The following is a 22,345-nucleotide window of genomic DNA, read 5'->3' on the forward strand; positions in this document are numbered from 1 at the left end:
GCTGTTAGTTAACAAGCTCCTTTATAGAAAGAGATAAATAACACTAAACCAGCCTTCAAAGAAAAACACAGGTACATAAACTGCCCGAGACAAAACCAAGTACAACGTAGCTTAGGCGTTTGACTCTCATATGGATAGAGGGGCACGGCTGGGCATTCTTCCAAGGTAGGAACACGTGTGTTTGTGTTGAGAGAGAACCCCAAGAGAAGCAGGAGGATACAGACATACATCCTGGATCTCACTATTGCTTCTGAGTGCAGCTCTGCTGCTGGATCTCCGTGCATGACCTGAGATGACATCCAGGGAGGAAGCGTCAGAGGGGAGCGGGCTGAGGGACAGCCTTGGCACGGTGAGCAAGGGGCTGTCAGGCTCAGTCCCTCCACGACTGACTCTCCTTGCACTCAAACAGAGCTTCATAGTGCTGGTAAACAAGTGAAACTACAGCACAGCTCACTGACAAGCATTTTTCCTCCTATCTGGACTAACCTTCAATAGACTGAAGTTTAAGCTAAGCATTCAGGGAAAAACTACAATTGGACAGCAAGGAAAAATAGTGTATGCATGTTTATTTTAAGAACATGGGGCCTGATCAAACCCTCAAAGCCCTTTTTAACAGCCCCACAGAGCTGTATTCATGTCAGAGGTTAGGAAATTTGTGATTTTAAAATAAATTATTTTTAACCTTCCAGTAGCCCTTCAGCTGTTTATCATATCCAGAAATAAAAATCTATGTTTCCATGAGGAATCTCACCTCATGGAAAATGAGGTGAAAATCTACTCCCAGGTTTTACTGTTGCTATTACCACTAACTATTTTTATTCCTGTTAAAAAAAAAAAAAAATTAATTAACGTAAGGGCAAATACTAGCTGCACAGGGCAATCTAAGGCATCAAGGCCTAGCACAATGGATGATATAAAGTAGGAAAAAAATCTAAAAGCAAATGATTTGCGAATACATTTTAAAATTAGTACTTGGCTATTGGAAAAAGAAATTGAGTTAAACACATATGTGAATAAAAGAATATCCAAACCTCCTGAATTGTGAATATATAATTATGAATACACAATTATGAATACACAATGAATGAAAACAACAAAACAGGTATATACACATGGAGTTACTGCAGTTTGAAGCTACAATTTTCAGAAGATGGCACTTTACCTGTCAGCAATGTCACCAAAAATCACTGCTCCAATCAAGACTCCAAGCATGAATGTAGGCTGGATTAATTTTGCAAGCCATTCTTGGTCACAGACCAGATCCCACTGCGTAACAACAGTGCTCTTCCACTTTGTGTCATCATAGAGAAATCCATCAGAACAAGAAAATTTGGACTTGTTGCCTTTGTATTCATATGCCAGATCCAAACTGACTTCTCGTTTGGACCTGCTGCACTGATTAAGTTCCCAAATTTCTCCATTTTCCAGCTGGACTACAATGTAATTTTCTGTTGATGTCCATAGTGTCCAGATGTCCTCTATACTCGTTTCAGAAGAGTTGTAGAAAAGAACACTACTCACATTTCCAGGGATCCCACATACAAAGTTAGGAGTAACAGCCATGAACACAGACGCTAAGTAATGGATACCACATGACATAGCTTGAAAGACAGATGCAAAATAAACACATGCTTGAAATCTGTAAAGGGAAAGAAAAAAGTTTACTGAAGAAAAGCCCTCTATACATGAAAAAAAATCAACATAATTGTTTTGCTAGGATCAGTAAATGGAGACATCATTAAAGTTTCTAGTGTTTTGTTATATAGTTTTGCTTCAATATTAGCTAAGCCCGGCAAGAGACCAAAGATGAGAAAAGATCCACAGTAATCTATTGTCAGGAAATAAACCCTGCTCGTAGTCATGTGTTTAGCCATACGCAGAGAAGACCATTTAAAGAGAAACAATCCTGAACTTAATTAGTTACTTAGTTTGAAGTTACTTAGTTACTTAGTTGCTTAGTTACTTAGTTGCTTCACTTAGTTTGAAGCAACCTTCCACCCTCCAGTTCTGTGCAGTACCTCATCCCAGAATAAGGCCTTAGATTACTGGAACGGTTAGAAAAAACAAAATGTTGCAACCTCAGGTCCGGAGGGATAGAGATATGTGCATCAAATAAAACAAACCAAAGACATTACGCCCTTCATTTCACCTAATTGTATCTATACAACTGTATTCTATCTATCTTCCATCTATTGCCTCCAAAAGACAAAGAGAGAATACGTGTAGAACATGCAGAGGAAGATAGAATCTGAACAGTGTGAAATGTTTTGTACCAAAACATAGCTGTAAACTGGGTTGAGTTTTGGCTTAAACAGGGTGTGCAGTTATCCATTAAAGATTGTATCATAAAGTAAATATGGTAAAATAATGTCTTATGCATAGCCTAAATTTTAACAGCTTTTAAAACATGCTTGAGACACAAGTAAACCTTAGTATATAAATTGCACACATATTCTGAATTTCAAAAGACTTGCAATGAACTCTAGTATCACTGACTGCAAATTCTAGACAGTTTCTGATAATCTAAGCATAAGGAGTCTTTTCCTCAATTAAATGTTAAAATTATGCACATAATTAGTACAACATCTGTTCAGAAAAAACAATAGAGCTTTGGTTTCTCCTCCCCTTTTTATTTCCTGAAGGCCAATCAATTGCACTAATTTGAAGAAGCATTCAATGAGCTTCTATATATACACCCTTACTGCAGTATGCAGTGGGCCTTGACAGTATGAAACAAAAAGCAGCTTTTTTTAAATGATCAGAGGCTATCTCTGCAGAAGTTACAGAAAATGATGCCTAAAAACCAATTGCCTTGAAATGTCTTCTGGGAAAAGTCAGAGCAATTCAATCTCCATAACAAGTGCGACCTCTAGATCACTCCTCTCCAAAATGTATCTAATCTAGCCTTGAATTCCCGTAATAAAGATTGCAACAGTACCTGGCCTAGGACTTTTAAATCATCTATCGTCACAATTTCTAATGAATTTCTAAACTGTCTATAACCAAAGTATTTAAACAGAAATTTCTGGATACATTGTCTTAATGTCCAATTAACCTTTCCAATTAAACAGTTCTCTTATATAACCTAACTCCATCCACCATCCTCATTCTCCTCTGCCTTTTATCTTGTGATTCTTATTTCTTTCCTTGGTAAATGTAAACCCAGTTGCCTATCCTGTCTTTCCAATGGCATTGTTGCTGTTCAGATGCAGCGCTTTTTATCCCCCTTTCTCTTGACAACAACTCTATTGACTTTTCCATAGCAGTCTGAGGAGAGGGTTGAATTGCTAAACCCACTGAGGCAGCTCAAAAGCTGGCTCCACTTCCCTCTTAAAGATGCTGTAAAGCAATCCTCACACAGATGCTGTGCTGCTCTTTCCCAACAAACCTCGTGAGAGATAGGGTCAAGAGAAACTGAACATAACCACAGCATCCCTTAAGCCTATTGATCCCCTCTCAAGACAACAGCTTCTTGAGGAATAAGCAGCTAGCCATAAATCAAAGCAAGGCTAAAACAGCTCTGAAAGTCTTTGGGGATATCTTGGACCACAAAAAAACAAAGGTTATTCTGAAATGTAAGCTTTGTCCCCCTATTAATGCAGACAAATGTGGTCAACAACATTTTTTAGTTCCTCTTCTCTAGTTTCATCCTAACTGTTCCCATCAAAACACATGAACTCATTTTAAAAATAGCAGAGCAAGATCAAATTCGACAACTTGGGCTATTGTTGCAGTATGCAGAATGACTGAAATCAGGACTAGAAGACCTGTAGCAAATTAGCAAATTAAATCCCTAGAAGCTGTGTAGTTACATCCTCTACTAGCTAATAAAAAGTGGCATACCTGGAACAAGGATCCCCAGTATTTGCAATACCTGTCATTATGCATCAGGAAACTGCAGTGTCAGATAGCCCAGTTAGTATTTCCCAGACAGAGGAAGAATGAAATAGTTTCAAACTCCCATACATTCTTCTTGAGTTTCCTAATTATCTCTCGCAGTACAAGAAACATCAGGTTCATCATTTCTTTTCTACCCAGTAAGAGTGAGCAGGAAAAATACATTTATGCCCTTTCTTGTTGGAGAGGCTTGAAAGAAGATAACAACTTGTAAGGATACGGACAGAGAAGATGGCATGAATCAACACACTACATTATTTTTTAAAAATCCAAATCCCAAGAGCATCACCAGGGCTATGATTTGGATCAGGTCTAGCTAATCTCTGCACTAACTGCTCCCTCGAGAGTTTTATCTTATCTCTTCCTGAACACTTCTTGTGATCATACTTCAACAGCCATTTTGACAGACTGCTCCACTGTCAAATCTTTCTGTTGGAAAGTTTCTCATTAAACCTAATCTTGATGTCCCCTTTTCCAGTGTAAGACTATTAGCAGCTTATAAAATATCCTTGTGCAACCTTGAATAAATCTTCCTTGTCTTTTATCACTTCGTTGTACAGAATTGTCAGTTATCCCCCTCCAGTTACTTTCTAAAGCTATATAAATTACAGTCCCTTACCCTTTCCTCATTTTTCCTTTGTGTCCTGTAGAACAGTTTCCACCTCTATAAAAAGCAATAAAGGATTTATTTTAAAGAAATATCTGTGTCGTGCCATATTTCACCCATCTTTGAAGGGTTTAACTTAGAACTATATATAACTGATTCTTGTAAAAACATTCTTCCATTTTCAGTGTTATGAAAACCTTATTCAGTTCCAACAAAGAAGTCCACTCTGTAGTGTTATTTTTCTCACCTAATTTGCAGCACCTATGCTAAGCAAACACGAAAAGTCAGAATGCCAGATGTACATTAATAGACATAATTTATGCTGTTTATGACTTCATTTAAGAACAGCAAAACGTGTTTTGACAGCAAAATGGCCATGTCATTGCAGAATCCTGCAGGATGGATTGCACTGCAGTTTTTGACCTCTAACTGCTCAATAAAAAAGCCAAGGATCAGGCAGGAGGAGCAGGAATACGGGAGAATAAGGCCTGATGTGAAGTTAGAAAAGTGTTTGGCAGCACCAGTGGCTGAAGGCATCCCACACGACACTAATGGGCTGCCACCACACTAATGAGCTGCTCCCCTATCTGTAAAAACTATCTGCTGCTCTCTCCAGTAAAATTCCACAATGGGCTGGCTAAGCCTCTCTCTGTATATATATATATATAAAAATACATATATATATAAAACACACATATATATATATAAAAAAAAAATACCACAAAAAATATCCTGAAAGCCCTCTTGTGCTGTGAAGGCAAAATTCATTGCCGACTACAGTAGTGTAACAGCATCCCCACTGATGCTAGATCGAAAAGCCCAACCTTATCAGCTGCATAACGAAACTCCTGTGGGTAGGAAGAGCTTTTCTTCTAGAAAGACCAGTTGCATAGAGGTCAGGATATTCGTTAACTTGCATTGTTACCAAAAAGCAATTAATTAGGCTGTTAGTGACAACATATAGAAAGCATGAAAAATATGTAGGGAGGATGATACGTGGGATGGGAGAATACTATAGATGCATTGAACTTTGCTTTTCAGAACAGCTGAAGATTGAAAAGGGACAGAGAAAGACACAGGCCCAGCCTCATGGCAGACACCGGTTTGCTGGAACAGAGATTGGGGCAGGAGACAGTGCTGAGCGAGGAGGAACATAAAGCTGCTGCCTGCTCTATTGCTAGCCTGGGATCCCTCCCTTTGGACCTTTGGGTGCACGAGTTTTATCTCAGCCCTCTCGCTGTGGGCATGTCAATGCTCTTCCCCAGCCTTAAAACCCTGGGGCTGTTTCTGGGCCCATGCTCGTGCGAGGGCTGAGCAGCTTCTGCTCTTTGTGGGAGGACTTGGTGCTGGGGGAGCCTGGAGCAGCCCCTGCGGCAGGCTGTGCTGGGGCAGGAGGTCGCAGCAGAACGTATACAGGTCACACACTTCACTGACCCTGAGGCACAGGTTAGTCTATGCTGTCCTTGCTACCGACTGTAAATTATTAACTTTTTTCCCGAATTCTTAATTTAAGAACACCAGACTGATAAGAAACTCCTTTATTACTAAGCTTAAATCTCTCTATTGCAGGCAAACATGTAATATAATCCTTTTGGTAACCTCACCAAACTCCATTTTAAAAGATAAATTTCCCTGAATAAAGAAACACTGCTGCTCATGCATCAAAATGGTAAGAAAATACCATTGCAGTAGCAATAAATACTCTCGAAATTCACCAAAATAAAACAAAGTCTATGATTTCTTTTCCTGGACTGATCTCAAAAAGGGCAGTTTTTAGCAAGGGTATTTTATATGCCAGTTATTTTCACATACACACATCAGATTACATAACATATATTGTTCCAAACAGTAGTTTTCAATAACCTATTTTATAGATTTTCTTCTTTTTAAAAAACACACTTTTTGCATTTTTTTTTTAAGATCTGTGAACATGATGACTGTACTAAAAGGTATGATAATCTCTCTCAGTGTTTTTCCATCTCTTCAGTGACTTGCCATGGGAGATAATTATTTGGCAAGCACATTTTGTCACTCTTGCCAGGAGTGTCAAATATAGAAGTCAAGAGGACTTTGTAGGTTACCACTCCAGTATAGAGACACTTAATGAATGCCAGAAGTCAAATGAGCATAAAACGGTCTTCGCAAAAGCTTGAGCAAGACGCAACATGAAAATGTTCCAGTCTTTCTTAAAAATATTTCTGTGAAATTTCTCCCCAGTTATTCTTTTTTCCAGTTTACAGCTTACAGTAAAAAAGACTTTTGCATTCTCTAACACCTCCGCACAAGTTTTAATACCTCACCAGTAAGAAAAGCAACTGGTAATATCATAATGTCACTACCTGATTTGAAAAAATATTCTTCTACAAAGATAATGAACTAGATCTTAGACCACCGTTGCTCTGTCTGTAGTCTCATGACACAACACCTCTGTGGCACTGTCACTGTAAGGCATCTCCTCCCTTCTCCTTTCCCACTGTTTATTCATCCCCTGAGACACAGTGCACTCTACCCTCAGTTGCTGTGGTACTTTTTATGTGGACCAGCTGTGAATTTTATCTAGGAAACTGCTTGAACTTGAAAAAAAAGTAAAAAATAGACAATGATTAAAAAAAACCCAAACCAAGCCAGATTAGTTGCTTGGTCCAATTTATACTGCATCCATGCAAATGATCTGCACCAGTCTATTTGAAAGTTGGTATATCTGGCATGCGAAAATACCTAAAGTGGACATTGCTGCATGTATGTTAGAGAATAAAGCCCCAGCCTCAAAATACTATTACCATTGTCAGTTATTGCAGTGTATAGCAAGGACAAAACATGGCTGTTAGACACTAATTTTATGTTAAATAAAATATGTTTCTGATAATATTTGTTTCCTTGTCTGTCCATCAAAGAGAGGAGAGGGGGAATTACTAGATACTCATCAAAAGCTAACATAAAAATTTAAAAATCCTTTTAGTGTAGGATAGAGTCACAAGGCTGTTCTGTGATTAGCAAAAGGTTTGTACTATTCCACAGGTTTTACAAGAACTATTTTTACTGTTTGTCTTTTCAATCATCTTGTTAGCAAATCGCTTAGTCAGAAAACACAGTATGTTTTTGTTGTGCAGTGTACACTCAACAGGATTGCTTCAGTGGAAAAAAACCTTCCAGATATTTACTATTTCTGAAAGAATTTGTGTTCAGTAACCACTTTCACCTCTGTATTCCATCCTTGTTTTTTTTTAATGTGAGAAAAGCCACTCAGCATTCTTTTCACTCTAAACCAGAAAGCTGTGATGCCCTGACACTTACACACTTATTTTTTGAGAGGAAAAGAGCTGAATGAGACTCAGGAGCAGTATTTTTGCTATGGTGCAGAGATGCAGATTTGGAAGCAGCTTTAAATATACAACAGACATGGCCTTATTTGACTTACAGTGTCAAGAGTGAACTTCCTTCCCTCCTAAGGGCGGTTTAAACTACACTAAGACTTGGTCTCAGCCCACATCAGCAAGATGGTTATTTCCAGAATTTGTTTTCAGAGGCAGAAGATGCTGTGTTGGATATCCAGTTTAAATGTACCAACAGCACAGATGCAACAGGAATAAGAAAGCCTGTAGGGATCAGGAAGGCCCCAGGAACAATATATCATCACTGGTGACAATGTGTGCATCAACATGCAGTCACCAAACAGCAGACACTTACCAAAACATTCTTATAATCATTTAAAACTGATTCTCTGAAGAATTTTAACACTTCTATCCCGCTAAACTTAGGCACATTTCCCTTTGATTAAGACAAGCCCGGCATTTGTTCACTAGAGTCAAGAAGAAAAATATGTCAGTTGCTCACTGCTGCACATTTGGTGTAACAGCTTAGATGAGTCCCCTTAGTGTAAAAATCAGGAATTAGTGCTACAGAATTAAGGGCTATACTTTAAAAAAAAATTTTTTTTCGCAATTAATGCAACATGTCTTCATTTTTTACTATCTACATCAGGCACATTAGGTTTCTGTCATCACTTGTGACAAAATAATCCAGTTGACAAATATTGCTGGGTTTCAACAGTCTAGTAGCATAGCTTTCATCTATGGACAGCCACGCACAGCAGAAAGGGCAGCTGCCATTAAAGACGCCCCGATTGTTTCTTGCTGCCCCTCTGCCAAGGGTTACTGCCGCCGGGGGAGAGCCAGCCAGAAGGACAGTGTGTTCGTGGCTCAGCCGCTTCGGCACAACGCCCAGCCTTCTGGTTCAACTGACCAGGGAACTGGACTGGGCACAAAGGCTCCGGATTTGCAATCAAGCAACCAAACTACATACACATGTTCCACTCCTGACTTCCACTCCTGACTTCACTGTGAAAGTAACTTCTGGCTGGGGGGGAACACGTCACCGGGAGTGGTAGCTTTTTAATTGCTGGTGCTATATCCACTAACTTTCCTGTATGCGTCAACTACAAGGGATTCTGGAGAAGTCAACAATGGACTTGGAACAGTTTGGCAACATCAGAGGTGAGCACAGCTCTTGCACCATACTCTAGGCTCCTTAGGTGAAAGGAAGATAAATGATACATCACCTGCCATGGAGGGATCCATCTACAGATGGATTATGTAGTGAAGAGAGAGATCTACAAGACCTGCCTCTGTAACAAATGCCAACCAAACATCTCTGATGCAAAAAACCTGCAAAACCCGCAGTTTTTCTCCTTCACATATTTATGGTATCTATCTTATAAATAGTAGAAATAAAGCAGTAAAAGGGACAGAAAAAGTGGACATTAAAACTATCCCTGAAAACAATGGTTAAACATTAAATGGTGCACATTAATGTCTAACCTTCTTCTGGTCAGCCTTCTTTTTGATTATCAAAATCAGTATGAAATAAATTTTTGTAATTCTGGTACATTTGCACCCATATGCATACCAGTAAAGCAGTCCTCGAACTTGAGGTCACGGCTCCAAGAGGGGCTACAGCAGTTACCAGTGGAGCAGCAATCACAATGGGAACAAGGCTGGCAAGCAGGAACGGACTGCGATTGCAACAGCAATTCCAACACCTTTCAATGGCAAAGCGGGAATCAGTCTATTTTATTCTAGTTATCCAATTGTCCTTTCTGCTTTACATGTGTCACGGATATATACCTGTTAATTTAATTTAAAAAGAACATGATCGTGCAGTTTTTAAGTTAATTAGGGTTGTTCGGGAATTATTTGGGTCAGTGCTAAACACAGCAGAGTGGTTATGCTTGAACAGTAGTAACACTTCAGGCTCTATACTTGGATGTTTCCATTGTAGGAACAGCATTTTTATAAACATCTACCATTTAGAAAATTAGCATGTACTCTGTCTGCACGATATATTACTAACATTACTTCTCACAGGGAAAACTCAATTCCAGTATCTTTGGCAACACTGTTTTCTTTCGGTCAGCCTCTTTTTTGGGGACAAATCCTAATTAGGTATTTAATTCCCTTCCATGCTGTAGCGTTTCCATCAGCTTATGTAAGCAAACCATTTCACATCATAATCTGTAAAGTACCTAAAAGAATTTAAATGTTTTAATTGAGATTCCATCTAATTATAGGCATAGGCAGTACTTCATGTATAAACTGTTATATTCCATTCTTCCTTTCCCATTTAGGAAATCAGATGCTTTCTGCTGTTTACCTTAATGACACATTGCACTAACTTTGTTCAAACTATGTAAGTTTACATTTATTTTATCTGATTTTTTTTCTGTCTATAATCCTGAAATAAAACTAATTGGTTTTCATATGAATTATGTTCTTACTTATTTGTTATTCTATTTACATATTTCTGTTGCAAAACTCTGAACCTGGTATAGCTGAACGTACAAATGCATGGATTGAATACCTACTTCACAGTGATGAAAACTGTCTGTTCTGAAGCAACTAGCAATCTATTCTACAAAGACTATTCTGCAAAATAATTAAGCCTTACTGTTGTCATAATTAAATTATGCTTTCTAAGAACTTTTTTTTGTTTCCTGTTCATAGTAACACCCAAGAAGATTTGGATGCAGACAGCTCATTTTCAGTCTGAATTCTACATAAATTCTCTTCATGCCAAGCCACACTTACTGTTAAGCATGCTACCCAAGGCTTTAAATTTATATATTGGAAATGTAATTCCTCCCTGCTTGGAAAATTATTGTAAAATTTCTCATTCTTACAAGTTTTTGAAAGTTCTCATGGGAAAAGGTAAAACAGGCAAGAAATCTGCGTAATTAATTGAAGAATACTGGATTTTGGTAACCATTCCTGCACATACTTGTATCTTCTGACTTTTCAGTTAGAAACACTAAGGAATATTAGCTCTGTGGATCAAATTATGTTTAAACCATTTCTGTAAATATTTGACAGAAACGTAATGGAATTTTGGATTGCTCCATTGTTTCCTTCTTCCTTAATATAAGAATCCATAGCATTACTTTTGCAGCCTAGAATATGATTAAGAAGATTTGGTCTATTTCTGTGGGCTACATAAAGCATTGTATCACCTGGACAATGGGTCATTTTACTCTCCCTGCCTCCATTTGCAACTCTTACAAAGTTCTTTTGTTAATTCTGACTTTCACCACCGTGACTCTTGATCAAGAGCAAAATAGAAAAGCTAAAGCAGACACCTTTGTCATATTAGCTTTTTAGGAATATTTCACTTAAAAAAAAATAATCACTTAACAAGATGTTACATTTAGGGAATTAAGTGTCATATAATACTGTCTTCTAAAATCTGGGACAAAGTCAACATGTAAATCAAGGCATCGCTTTAGGAAAGGGAACTCAGTTTCAGCCAGAGATTCTTTGCTGCCAAAGAGAATACACGAGTTGCAATTCTACCTGTACAGAATTCTACACTTGTAATTCTACAGTTCTACAACTTGAAGAAAGGGATTCGATTTAATGCACAGTCTGGTATGGTCAAAGTATTGTCTTCTATTAAACTTGGTTTTGCTTATGTATGAATTGTTTAAGCACATCCCTATTTAGCAGCTATGTTCTACATTGAAAAGGAAAATAGCCTCCACACCAACAGCTTTTCTCTCTTTGTGTAACAGAGTAGCTAGTATCTTCTACAGACTTTGTTAAACTCAGTTAGGACACCGAAGAGGAGTAAGACATAGCTCCCTTCTTCCTCTCCTTTCAGGAGTCTACACTGATGATCCACCAACAAACAGTTCATCATCTCTTGCAAGGTCAGCCAGTCTGTCCCACCCATGTTCCTGCTCGGCCAGGTAAGTATCCCTGGCAGGCTATCTTCTCCAAGGCAAGACAGGTTATCTCTAAACCCACATAAAAAAGGAGGTTACTGAGCGCAAGAGTACTTTCAGCTTCTTTTGCAGGTTCGTAGCTCACCTTCCCTCCAAATTGTTCCTCTTCACTGCAAATGTGTAACCTTCTCTTTGCCTAGAAGTCCTCTAACACTTCTCCCCAAATGGTCATGGGAATCTGCCCCATAATGAGACCTTATTGAATGATTAATTCCTACTGGAGAGCTTTTCAGTTTGTTTTTTTTGATCAGCAGCCTGGTCATGAACTTCTGTGCAATTTTTGTTTACTTATATCCCCTTCCAGTTTCAGTCCTGGGTATTGGTTTGGCTAGCCTGTGTCTTCACAAGACAAGAAAAATATTTCTGTTTTCTCTCCTCTGAGATTTACACATTGTAGAGTATATAAAATAGTATGAAATGCCAAAAGTTGATTTAATAGATCTTGCATATTTTAATTACTGCCTTGATTTTAACTAGACAAAGAGCTTTTCTACAACCTCTCTAAAGAAGACAAGTCAAAATCTTAATAGCATTATTGATCTTTCCAAAGAAAAGGTATTTTCATTAGTTTTATTGGTCATTTATCTCTTCCATGACCAACTGAGTTATTCTATATTGTTCTTGATTTCTTAATGGAAAGCAACCTTTTCATTTCCTGTCATTCAAGGAAGATGATTCTACTACCCTTCTCTTTAAACTGTTACGACTGGAAGTAATTTAAATTAAAACCAAAGAAATGCAAATTACAGATTTGACTGTTTCCAAGGCTAAGAATGCACTTTGGCCTCATATTAAATATATTCTGTAACGCTCTTTTACCTGCTCATACTTTCACAATACTGTCAGGTTCTTTCCTTGAGTCTTTCTCTTATGGTAGCTCATACAAGGGAATGATCTGGAATAATGCTGTTTTCTAACCTTACATAAAAAATTTACAAGCAATATATGGGTCCCATTCTCCACAAGAATCCAATAAAGAAACTGGATTCTGCTCAGACCTACCAGGATTCTTCTACATAAATCTGTTTTTGTACCAACCGCCACCTCTATTCTCAATGGAAAAGTGAGACAGAGGTGAGTTCAGCTACACTGATCTACAAAGGATGACAGTTCCGCGAAGAGCCTAAAATACAAATGTAAATGAGATGAGGTCCCAGTCACTCTGACCCTGGGACTAACACGAATTATCTCACTCAGAAGGGTGGAGCTGTAACAAGTTTATGGTATTTCCCAGCTCTGCTGATCTACACCAGTTCCAAAGGTGCAGGAAAAAAAAAAATCCAACCAATAATTTGTTCTGGAATATAAGCCATGAATATAAATTATTTAAATGAAATGTGGCCTCATCAGTACAATTTCACCATATATCCAATGACTTTGTGTCAGAGAACGCTTTCGGACATTGCTTATCTATTATTACTCATTTTTCACCTTTTGTATCTGACTTTCTCACTAGCACTAGACAGACATCTACCAAATGAAATATTACATTATAGATATGGTAATATTTATTTATAGAACATGGGCTAAATGAATATTATTAGTAATATTTTCTAATTTTTCATCAAGGACACAAAGATCTGTGCCTGCAGTTTGAAGGATAAAAAAATGTATTTTCCCCTACTTCATAAGTTCTAAATGATTGCATTTATCTTCCTTTTTCCTTCTCAGAAAGCCAGTTGCAGGTTTTATTCCCTCAATTTCCATTCCCTTGGGATTTCCATGTTTTCAGAACTGGCTTGATCTCTTATTTCTCTGATCTTAATGCTCTCGATTCAACAGTTCACCTAAATAAATCTTTCGTGGAATTACCTGTATTCAAGGAACTGACAGCAAGGATTGCTGATGGAAAGTAGCAACGTAGCAAGCATTTTAACAGTAGTATTGTTGCATACGTGACGATTTTTCTGATGTCTGACAGCAGAGCAATGCAAGGATCTTGGTATCTACTTCACATTGTCTTGAGATGCTGGCTAATGCTGTGACACAGAAAGTGTCCTGCCAGAAGCATTTCCCACATCTCAACCTTATAGTTAAGCCTTAAATAGTTAATTTAGGTTGAAAGTAAAGAATCTGCACATATACTGTACACTTGGATACAAAATACTGTATACAGTATGCAATCCATATACATCTATATATACTACTTCTCTAGATCCCCTTCTCACTCAATGAGGAACCACAGACAAATCTAGGTGCACCATTTATCTTGTCCTAAACCACTCATTGAAAATAAGACATATGGATCATGTCCTTAAAGGGTCTAATTCTCCCCCTTGACAAGGTGACTAATGCAGGTGTCTGAAGTTTATACTATATAGGCCTGTAAAGTTAGCGAGAGGAGCTCACTAGCAGCTTGATTTGGACAGCTGATTTCCCCACACAGCTAGCATAGACTTATACAGATGTATCAGGTAGGAACTTGGATCCTTCCAAAACTCTTTCACAACTTAGAGAGGAGAAAGAAGTTGCAATATGGATGGAAAATTCCGGGCCATCATGGATACAACACATTTAAATGGCACTGAGCCCCATCCAAAGTGTGGTGCTGACTGCTCTTTATAGAGCAGCAAATTATTCCCAGTTCCTTGAAGCACCTTTTCAGCACTTCTTTTCTACTTCTTGCTGCCTTATCGACCTTTTCCATCTATTCTCCAGGGCTTGTCCTGTATTCCTGCCTCAGCACCACTGCTGAGGCTGCACCTCTGATGCTGCTACCTTATAGTAATGCCTCTAAATAATAGGAAGAGGAAACCCAACTTCACCTCTTAATGAAAACATATTCCTGAGGAAAGGGTTCAGTCTGTGATCCAATGGATGATGCTTCTAGATTACTCAAACCACATCTTCATTGTGTGTGATTTTCAGAGAACATCTGCTCTGAGTGAGGTGAGCATTATAGTTTGGCTGTCAATGTATGATATTAAGGCATACATTAGCTCTCCAGGTAATTTCAGTATTTTTCAAAGACAGCTGAGATTTGTCTCCAAGTATATGGACAATCTGACAGATCAACCATCATTATTAGTACTTGAAAATCTCTGTCTTGTATGGTTTATCATCACATTTTTTCCAGTCTTGGCCTTGCAACTGAGACATAGCTACCTCAGTTGATATTTTCTCTGTCTTGCTAGTTTTTCCATATTTCTGAGAATTTGAGAATCTCATGTTCTTGCTCAGCTGCTAGAACTTCATGCCTCAAGCTACCCTAAATAAAATGTCAGCTGTGTATGTATCTCAGTTCCATTCTCGTGTATAGCAAAATGGCAGCCCAGAAATTTTCATAGCATGTGCTGAATGAAGGCTTCTGGGGCCTTAGAAAAATTATCTAAATTTAACGTTGTTTTCTACTTGTATTATTTCACTTCCTGCAATAAACTGGTCAAACTTTCCATGACTAAGCTGTTTTATAAAACATTTCCTTCCAACTTTAACATTATCTTAGTACTGCTGAAAATCATTACTATTATGAGAAAATTATTGACAGAGCTTTTATAGGAGTGATATCCCAGTCCTAGGCATTGTATTACAGGGAACACACTGTGCAGTGCCTTACATATTTCATTTTCGTTCATACCATAATATGTCGGGATGAAACAGCTGATCGTCAGCTCCTTGATGTGTGTGATAATTGCTTCATGCTGCCATAACTACGTCTATGCTACAACTTCATCTAGAAGCCACTCTGGGGGGTTGCCAACATTTCAGAGGTGCAGTCTGAATCTCAGCAGCTGGTTTACAAGTCCTAATTGATTTACTAGCTTGAATTTTGAGTGCTGCTTGTATTGCAGGTTTTAGCCTTAGAGAAGTAATGGGTAGTACAAGTGTAATTTCATCCTGCTCTTATTTAGTTATTTTTCTATTATTGTAATCTACTTTTTAATCTACTTCTATTATTAGAATCTACTTTTTCAATCCAGAAACAGGCACGGTGAGGTTGACAGCACATTCTGATGCAATACACTTTTGTCTATGCAGATCCTGTGCTAGACTGCCTCCGATATGACCTGGAACCCAGCAAATACTGTTAGTACCTCTTGCAGACCACACTGCTAGAGGAGCATGGACCATTATCCAGGAGCTCTTGCCAGTATCCAACTTGGGTTCTGAGTCTTGAGAGTGTTTCTACTTTGCCTAGTCAGGCATAGATAATAAGATTTTTGTTTAAGCTGCTAGAGTCTGCTCTGTGAGAACACATGGCTTGTCTTGCTTGTCCAAGGCTACTAAGACGCCATTCAACCAACTGATCAAGTACTCTTTGCAAAATATCCAGACGTGCCCCTGCCCCCCAAAAAAGGGGAAAAAAATGAAATGCAGCCAAGTCCACTTATTTTATCCTATGAACATCTGAGATGAGCACAGACTTATTCAGATGTTATAATATAGCATAGTTATAAAGCTGAAGAACATTTATCAAGCATTTCTGTCAACCACTATCCCTGACTAGGAGCCAAAGGAGGACTTAGATTTGAGATTCTTCTGTCTGGCACATTCCAGTAAACACATCAGCTGTCCACTGACACATTTTGAAAACTGAATGACAGATATGTTGCAATAAACTTTTCCACTGTATAAAGTAGCCAGTATATGGGGAAAAAAAAGGTTTTTTGAAAACAATCTCTACACCACAGTATTTTCAGTTCATTTCCAAGAAAATACTCAAAGCTTAAACAGAAATTCACATTATATTGTTTAAAAATATTAATTTTGTGTAGGATGTACTAAACACTAAATGTATTAGTATTTCAGAAAAAGCTTGTAATGTTTCCAGTTTCTAAGTTAAAGCTAATGATCTGTTCAAATGCTGAATATGATTGCCTGTTTCTCCATACTAACTTGGTAAAGGAAAACCAATTTCTTTGCATGTCCAGGAAGTACACTTCTTCACTTGAAAAATGTATTTTTGTTGAGGAAGAACCTTTCAAGACATCTGCAAAATATTCGAGTTTGAAAAATCATTGCTTGAAAGTATTCTTTTTTTTTTTTTTTTGTGAAAAGAAGTGGTGAGCATGATCTTTGAGATACTTGGGACTCTTTGTTATTTGATACAAACCCAAGAATTCCTGGAAGTAACAAGTACACACCACAATTTGCAGGAGACGTAATCTGATCACAAGAGCTGTGAGCTATGAAACAAGAGAAAGGATAAGGGCATCAGCATGAAAATAAGAGCCTGGAAAAGTTCTGAGATGTGAAAAGAAGATAGACCATTTGGTGTAGGACTTTAGAAGTGAACCAAGACCCCTACAAAGTAGGAAGAAGAGAAATGGTGTTAGCACTGAGTGTTCAAATATTGCTACTACGGCACTGACCAGCAGCATCTGCATTGCAAAAGTCCATTGAAAGAATCTCTACAGAAGTCAAGCCAGTTTTTTTTATGAGCTAAGCATAGTCTCTGGTCTATTTATCAACACTAGAAAAGTTCCAGGGAAATTAACAGAAAGTGTTGAAACTGCTGGCAAGTGTATTAATCTCTACTAAACTCCATGTTTGGCTGCAACAGGTGAGCATCCTATCCAAACAGGCAGTCTGTCCTGCTTCTCCTCACAGCAGCCATTGCTAATCCTTGTATTGGTCACTTCCAAAGTCCAAATTGGAGCAACTCCACTGACCAGGCAACAAGTTCATATAAGACAACAATGTAAAGATGTTAAAAACTGAATAAATACACAAACATTTCATTAAAGAGCAGTCATTGTTAATTTATTAAATAGTCTAACTGCTAGTAAAACACTTTATTTATAAAACCAACATTTGAAAATCTGGATAACTTACTCAACTTTGTAAAAGACAGAATACTTTAAAAGAAAAGGCAAACTTCTAAAAGATTCTGGAAATACTTCATTACAAAACCTGGAAATAGTGTCAGTGACACCCATTCTTCCCCTCTCTCCCTGACAATTTTCACCACCTGCTTTTAGCTAAAGTATAAGCCAAGATTTGAAAACTGTAAATCACAGGGAAAACTCTACGTACCACATAAGCTGCATCTCATAGCTACCAGACATTCCAGCTGGGAAATCAAATCCTCACTCTCATCCACACTTAGGATAAGAGGTACCTTACCAGATTTCTCTGTAGACAGCTATTCCTGATTAGAACACGACTCCGTTCAGTACTCTGTCGTGGTGTAGATCAGAGCTGCAAAATACGTAGCCTGTTTCTAACCAGCAACCAGATAAGTAAGTTCTGTGTCCTGCTGGTAGATTAAAGTCACTGAAGTTATTAAAAGTCCTTTAGTTTACCTGGGAACTAGATATGCGGGCAGCATGAGCCAGCCAGCCAGGTCCTAAGGCATGCCTCCCCTCTATGCACGTGCTGTGCTACCAACCTTACGGCTGTGGGTCATCTCTCCCCGTTCCCAGTACGGGGGGCCTGCCTGCCAGGGACGGCAAGTGGCTGACTCTGTCTTCTTTACCTGACGGGCTCCTGAGCGGGTTTTTGCAGCTGAGGTGGGTGGGCAGAAAGGGAGAGCCCATGGGCACAGTCTGGCAGGAACTGCTGCACGGGAGAAGGGTACAGTTTGGTGCAGGTAAATTGGGAGCTTTAAGGCCTGGCAGCTTATTAGAGATGAGGCCATTTGAGGCAGACGGGACCATTTTTTTCTCATTCACCTCTGCAATAGCGAGCAGTGATCTCGTGCTCCAAAGACAGACTCAAGAACAGTGTTTAAAACAACCTTCTTGAATTTATAGGCCACAGATGCTACCCATGCCCAAATTCAAAGACAGGCATAAAGTCTTCCTTTAACGGCAAAGGATACAGAAGCCATTACATTTTTATGGTTGTACATGCATGTCTCGAGACCCCAGTAAGAACTACAGCATCACTGAGACTTCTGAAGGAGAGTCCGAATGGAAAGCAAAATACTGTCAGCATCCATGTGAATGTCAGTTCCGCAAAATTCGCAACCTTAACCAAAGTGAAAGGTTTCTATATTACCTGTATATGAATAATTTTTATATAGTTATATATTATATATATTACATATATATATAATGCCTACATACTCTCTCCCTGTATATATCTATATACACATAAACAGCTGGCCACTCTTTACTGCATCTGTCAGATTTTAAGAAAATCAAACCAGTCTCAAAATACTAACAGTCATGCTTGGATTGCTCAGCATCTGACTGTGGCAAATCTACAGAACCTCTATGTAGTGCATAGGCTATATGGGCCTTATAAGAATTGCTTGAACTGAAGAAATGACCGATTATCTGTCAGTGTCATGATGCATAAATACAAACTGATCAGAACTAACTTCACAGTTACAGTTAAGAACAACTTTTTATACGAAGTATGATCATTTATCTAGCAGTATCAAGGGATTAAAAAGAGTTTTTTTACAACCTTTTTTAAATAGGTGCATCCAACATAAGCTACTATTATACTTACTTTTAGCATGTGGTCTCTGAAATCTCAAACAGCCATGAGTCTAACACGACTATGCAAATTTTGGGGAAATGCAGTTCATCTCAAAGGTCCTAAACCTAAAGCAACCCCTGTTGAACTGCATCTCAAATAATCTGCCCCCTAGATGTGAGGTTATCACTGTAGAATTGTTCTCCCTTTAATTGCAAGAGGTAGTTGTGGAAACATTATCTGAAGTATTGATAAATGTTCTCGAGTAGGAAAACTACTTTGGTAGTTAGGAATGACTACTTTCCTGTTATTTCAGCATTCAGCGTCAAGTGCCTGCTTTCCACAAAGACCATGCAGGACAGAAGAGCAACAGCAAAATAAACGGATTACTAGGATTTCTCTCCTAGTTCACACAGAACAAGGTATTTTTGTTGCTGACCCAGAACTGCTAATGAATGAGTTATTGTTCAGATAGTTATGCATGTAAGTCACAACTTAGCCAAACATGTAATTTAAGGATAGGTCCCAGTTAAGCAAAGGAAAAGTCTTTCCATCCTAACCATCTGCAGATGCTATTGATAGCCACCACTACTGCTTGCACATGACATTAAGAGCCTATTCTGCTGTGGAGTTCAGCTATGCACTTCTACCATTAAAAGGAGTTGCCAGGCTTTGTTCAAAACACCGCTCCTGCCTGCCCCCAACAGAGAGGAGATCAACGTTGTGGGCTAGGCTAGCCCACTGGTGATGGAGCTAAAGTGCAACACTGCAATTCAACAACTTGAACTTGTAGCCACATTGTGACACCTGGGTCTATTCCAGACATCTGCTCCGAGGAGTATGCGCCTTCAAAATCCATGCTGATCAGCGCATTGTGAAAGTACAGGACAGAACCCACTGTGAGGATGTGTGCCTCCCAGTCTTACAATTCATATCCTGTAAAATTTCGTTTTCTTGCCAAATGTTTCTTTTCCGTTACCTGCTATAAGCAGAGTCTCATATACCAGCCCTACATCCACAGCTACAGAAGCACACATACCACATCTGTGTATCCCATCTAACAAAACCAGGGCTCTATACACACACATCGTAACCACAAGCCACATGGAAGAAAACTCGCCACAATGCATCACAGCATCTACCATACAGATAACCCCTTGCTGATAAATATACATACTCCATGTATCACATGCAACAAGCCCAAGCTCAATAAAAACATGTAATCTATCGCACACAACAAACCTCTGCCCCTGTGCAGAAACAGCCCGTCTGCGTGTCACGCAATACTCCTAAATGTGCTGCTTGTACCCTCCTATTGCCCATCAAGTGCCCAGGCTGTTCCAGGGCCTGGGGCTCCATGCGTGTGGATGCACGCACGTGTGTGTGCACACTCACCTGTGCAAGAAACGTGTGAACATTAAGTGTCTAAGACTGCACGTACATGAATGCGTGTGACTGCACACATAGTGTATATGAATAGACACGGTGCCTACAGGTGCGTGAGCCTATGTGTGACTGGGTAGCGTGCGGGCGTGTACGCGAACGTGGCATACGTACAGGCGTGTGCGTGTAGCACGTGTGAGCACGTGCACGGGTGCCAGCGTGTCTGTGGAAGGCTATATACAGGGAGGGGGTGTAGAGTGCTGCAAACATGTGCCAGCACCTGTCCCGGCAGCGTGCATTTATACACCGGGGTGCGAGCGCACACGTGTAACATGCGTGTCAGCTCCTCTCCGTGTGCGTGTCAGTCTGCGTGTGCACCCCCTCCCGCAGCACACGCGAGGCTGCGAGGACACGCCACGCACGGTGCCGTCTCCCTGCGCCAGCCCCCGCGTGCCCGTCAGTCCCGGCGGGGGTAGCTATGATACCCTGCCTGCGTGGGTGTCCGACAGTCCCTGCACGGGGATGGGCGACGGCCACAGTCCCCCGTGTCCGTGCGAGCGCGGGGGGGGGGGGGGGGTTGGGCAGCGGCCCCCAGCCCCCCGGCGCGGTCCCCGCTCGGGACGGGACGGGGCTGCCCCGGTACCTGCCGAAGTGTCCCAGGGAGTCGAAGAGCCGCTCGGAGCTGGGAGCCATGGCGGGGCGGCAGCAAGCCGGCAGCCTCGGCGTCGCTGTCCCGGCGGTGCGGGGAAGAGGCACCGGCCCGGCCCGGCCCGGCCCGGCCCGCCCCCGGAGGGCTACGACGGCCCGCCCCGCCCGCGGGAAGGGCGGCGCGCGCGTCCCCTCAGCGAGGCGGGGCGGGGCGCGTGCCTAACGGTCGCCGCCCCGCCGCCAACCGTCCCCCTCCGCGCGGGAGCCGGTCCTCAGGCGGGACGGGCGGGACCTGCAGCCGCGGCGGCCCCCTTCGCCTCAGCGCGGCGGGGACACCGCCGGCCGGGCAAGGGGGTGGGGGAAGCTGGGCGGGCTTAGCTCGGCGGCAGCGGGGGCCGTCGCTGCTGCCTTCCCGCGTTAGGGCTGTGGTTCCTGAGGGAGGGGTTTAGTCTCTCGCAGCGACTGAGCGCCTCGGACGCTTTCCTCTGAGGGATGGGTCTCTGCCTACCCCGTCGGGCAGCATCTGCCGCACGCTCTTTTTTTCCCCATGAAAATTAAATTAAAGGAGGCAATTACGGGCTTAAATGCACCTGTGACAATCGTTAATAATCCGGTGTTTCAGGCTGTAGTGTATTTCATGTGGACGTTTTCAATTAAAGGAGGGAAAAAACAATTCTTTCCCAGGACGTCTTCTGAAGAAGACTCATTTTTAGTAGCCTTATAATCTGCTCTGTTATTTGGTTAGATTACATAGGGGTTTCTCAAAGTATTAGCACACAATGTAAAATAGTATCATTTAATAAAGGTAAAATATGTGCCTCATCTCTGCATGACTGTCATTAATACTCCAATTTGTAATGAAGCCTCAATTATATTTGGGCTTATTTTTATGTCTTATCCAGAGTAGGCCAAGATAATAATTTTGAAATTGTTTGAGGATTAGCAAAGCAAGTTACAACAGGAGGCTTTTGTAATTAACTTAGCAGTGGGTTTTGTTGGAACAGGTAACGCTCTAGCAGCCCAGTCACTCTGGGCTCTATGAATTAGGCAAGATACAGAAAAAACTGTTGCAGGTGCAGCTCTCGTATTGAACATTCTTCCTCCCCAGAGCACTTGATTTCCCCCTTCTCGGGTGGATCCAAGTTCAAAGTTGTCCCTGCTCTGAGTGA

At 40.4% G+C, this 22,345-nt stretch overlaps 1 protein-coding gene across 1 annotated transcript in view; it reads right to left on the reverse strand.

Moving 5' to 3' along the window:
• The window catches only part of SLC22A16 (solute carrier family 22 member 16), a 37,982-nt gene extending 16,681 nt beyond the window's left edge, over window positions 1–21,301 (reverse strand). The window contains exons 1-2 of the mRNA XM_052781265.1: window positions 21,172–21,301; window positions 1,163–1,639 (exon numbers count right to left, since the gene is read on the reverse strand). Of these exons, the coding sequence (XP_052637225.1) occupies window positions 1,163–1,639; window positions 21,172–21,221 (527 nt within the window). The 5' untranslated portion in view covers window positions 21,222–21,301. The remainder of the gene's footprint in view (window positions 1–1,162; window positions 1,640–21,171) is intronic.
• Between the last annotated feature and the right edge of the window lie 1,044 nt (window positions 21,302–22,345).

This window comes from Harpia harpyja, chromosome 3 (assembly GCF_026419915.1).
Source record: "Harpia harpyja isolate bHarHar1 chromosome 3, bHarHar1 primary haplotype, whole genome shotgun sequence".
Lineage (NCBI taxonomy): Eukaryota > Metazoa > Chordata > Aves > Accipitriformes > Accipitridae > Harpia > Harpia harpyja.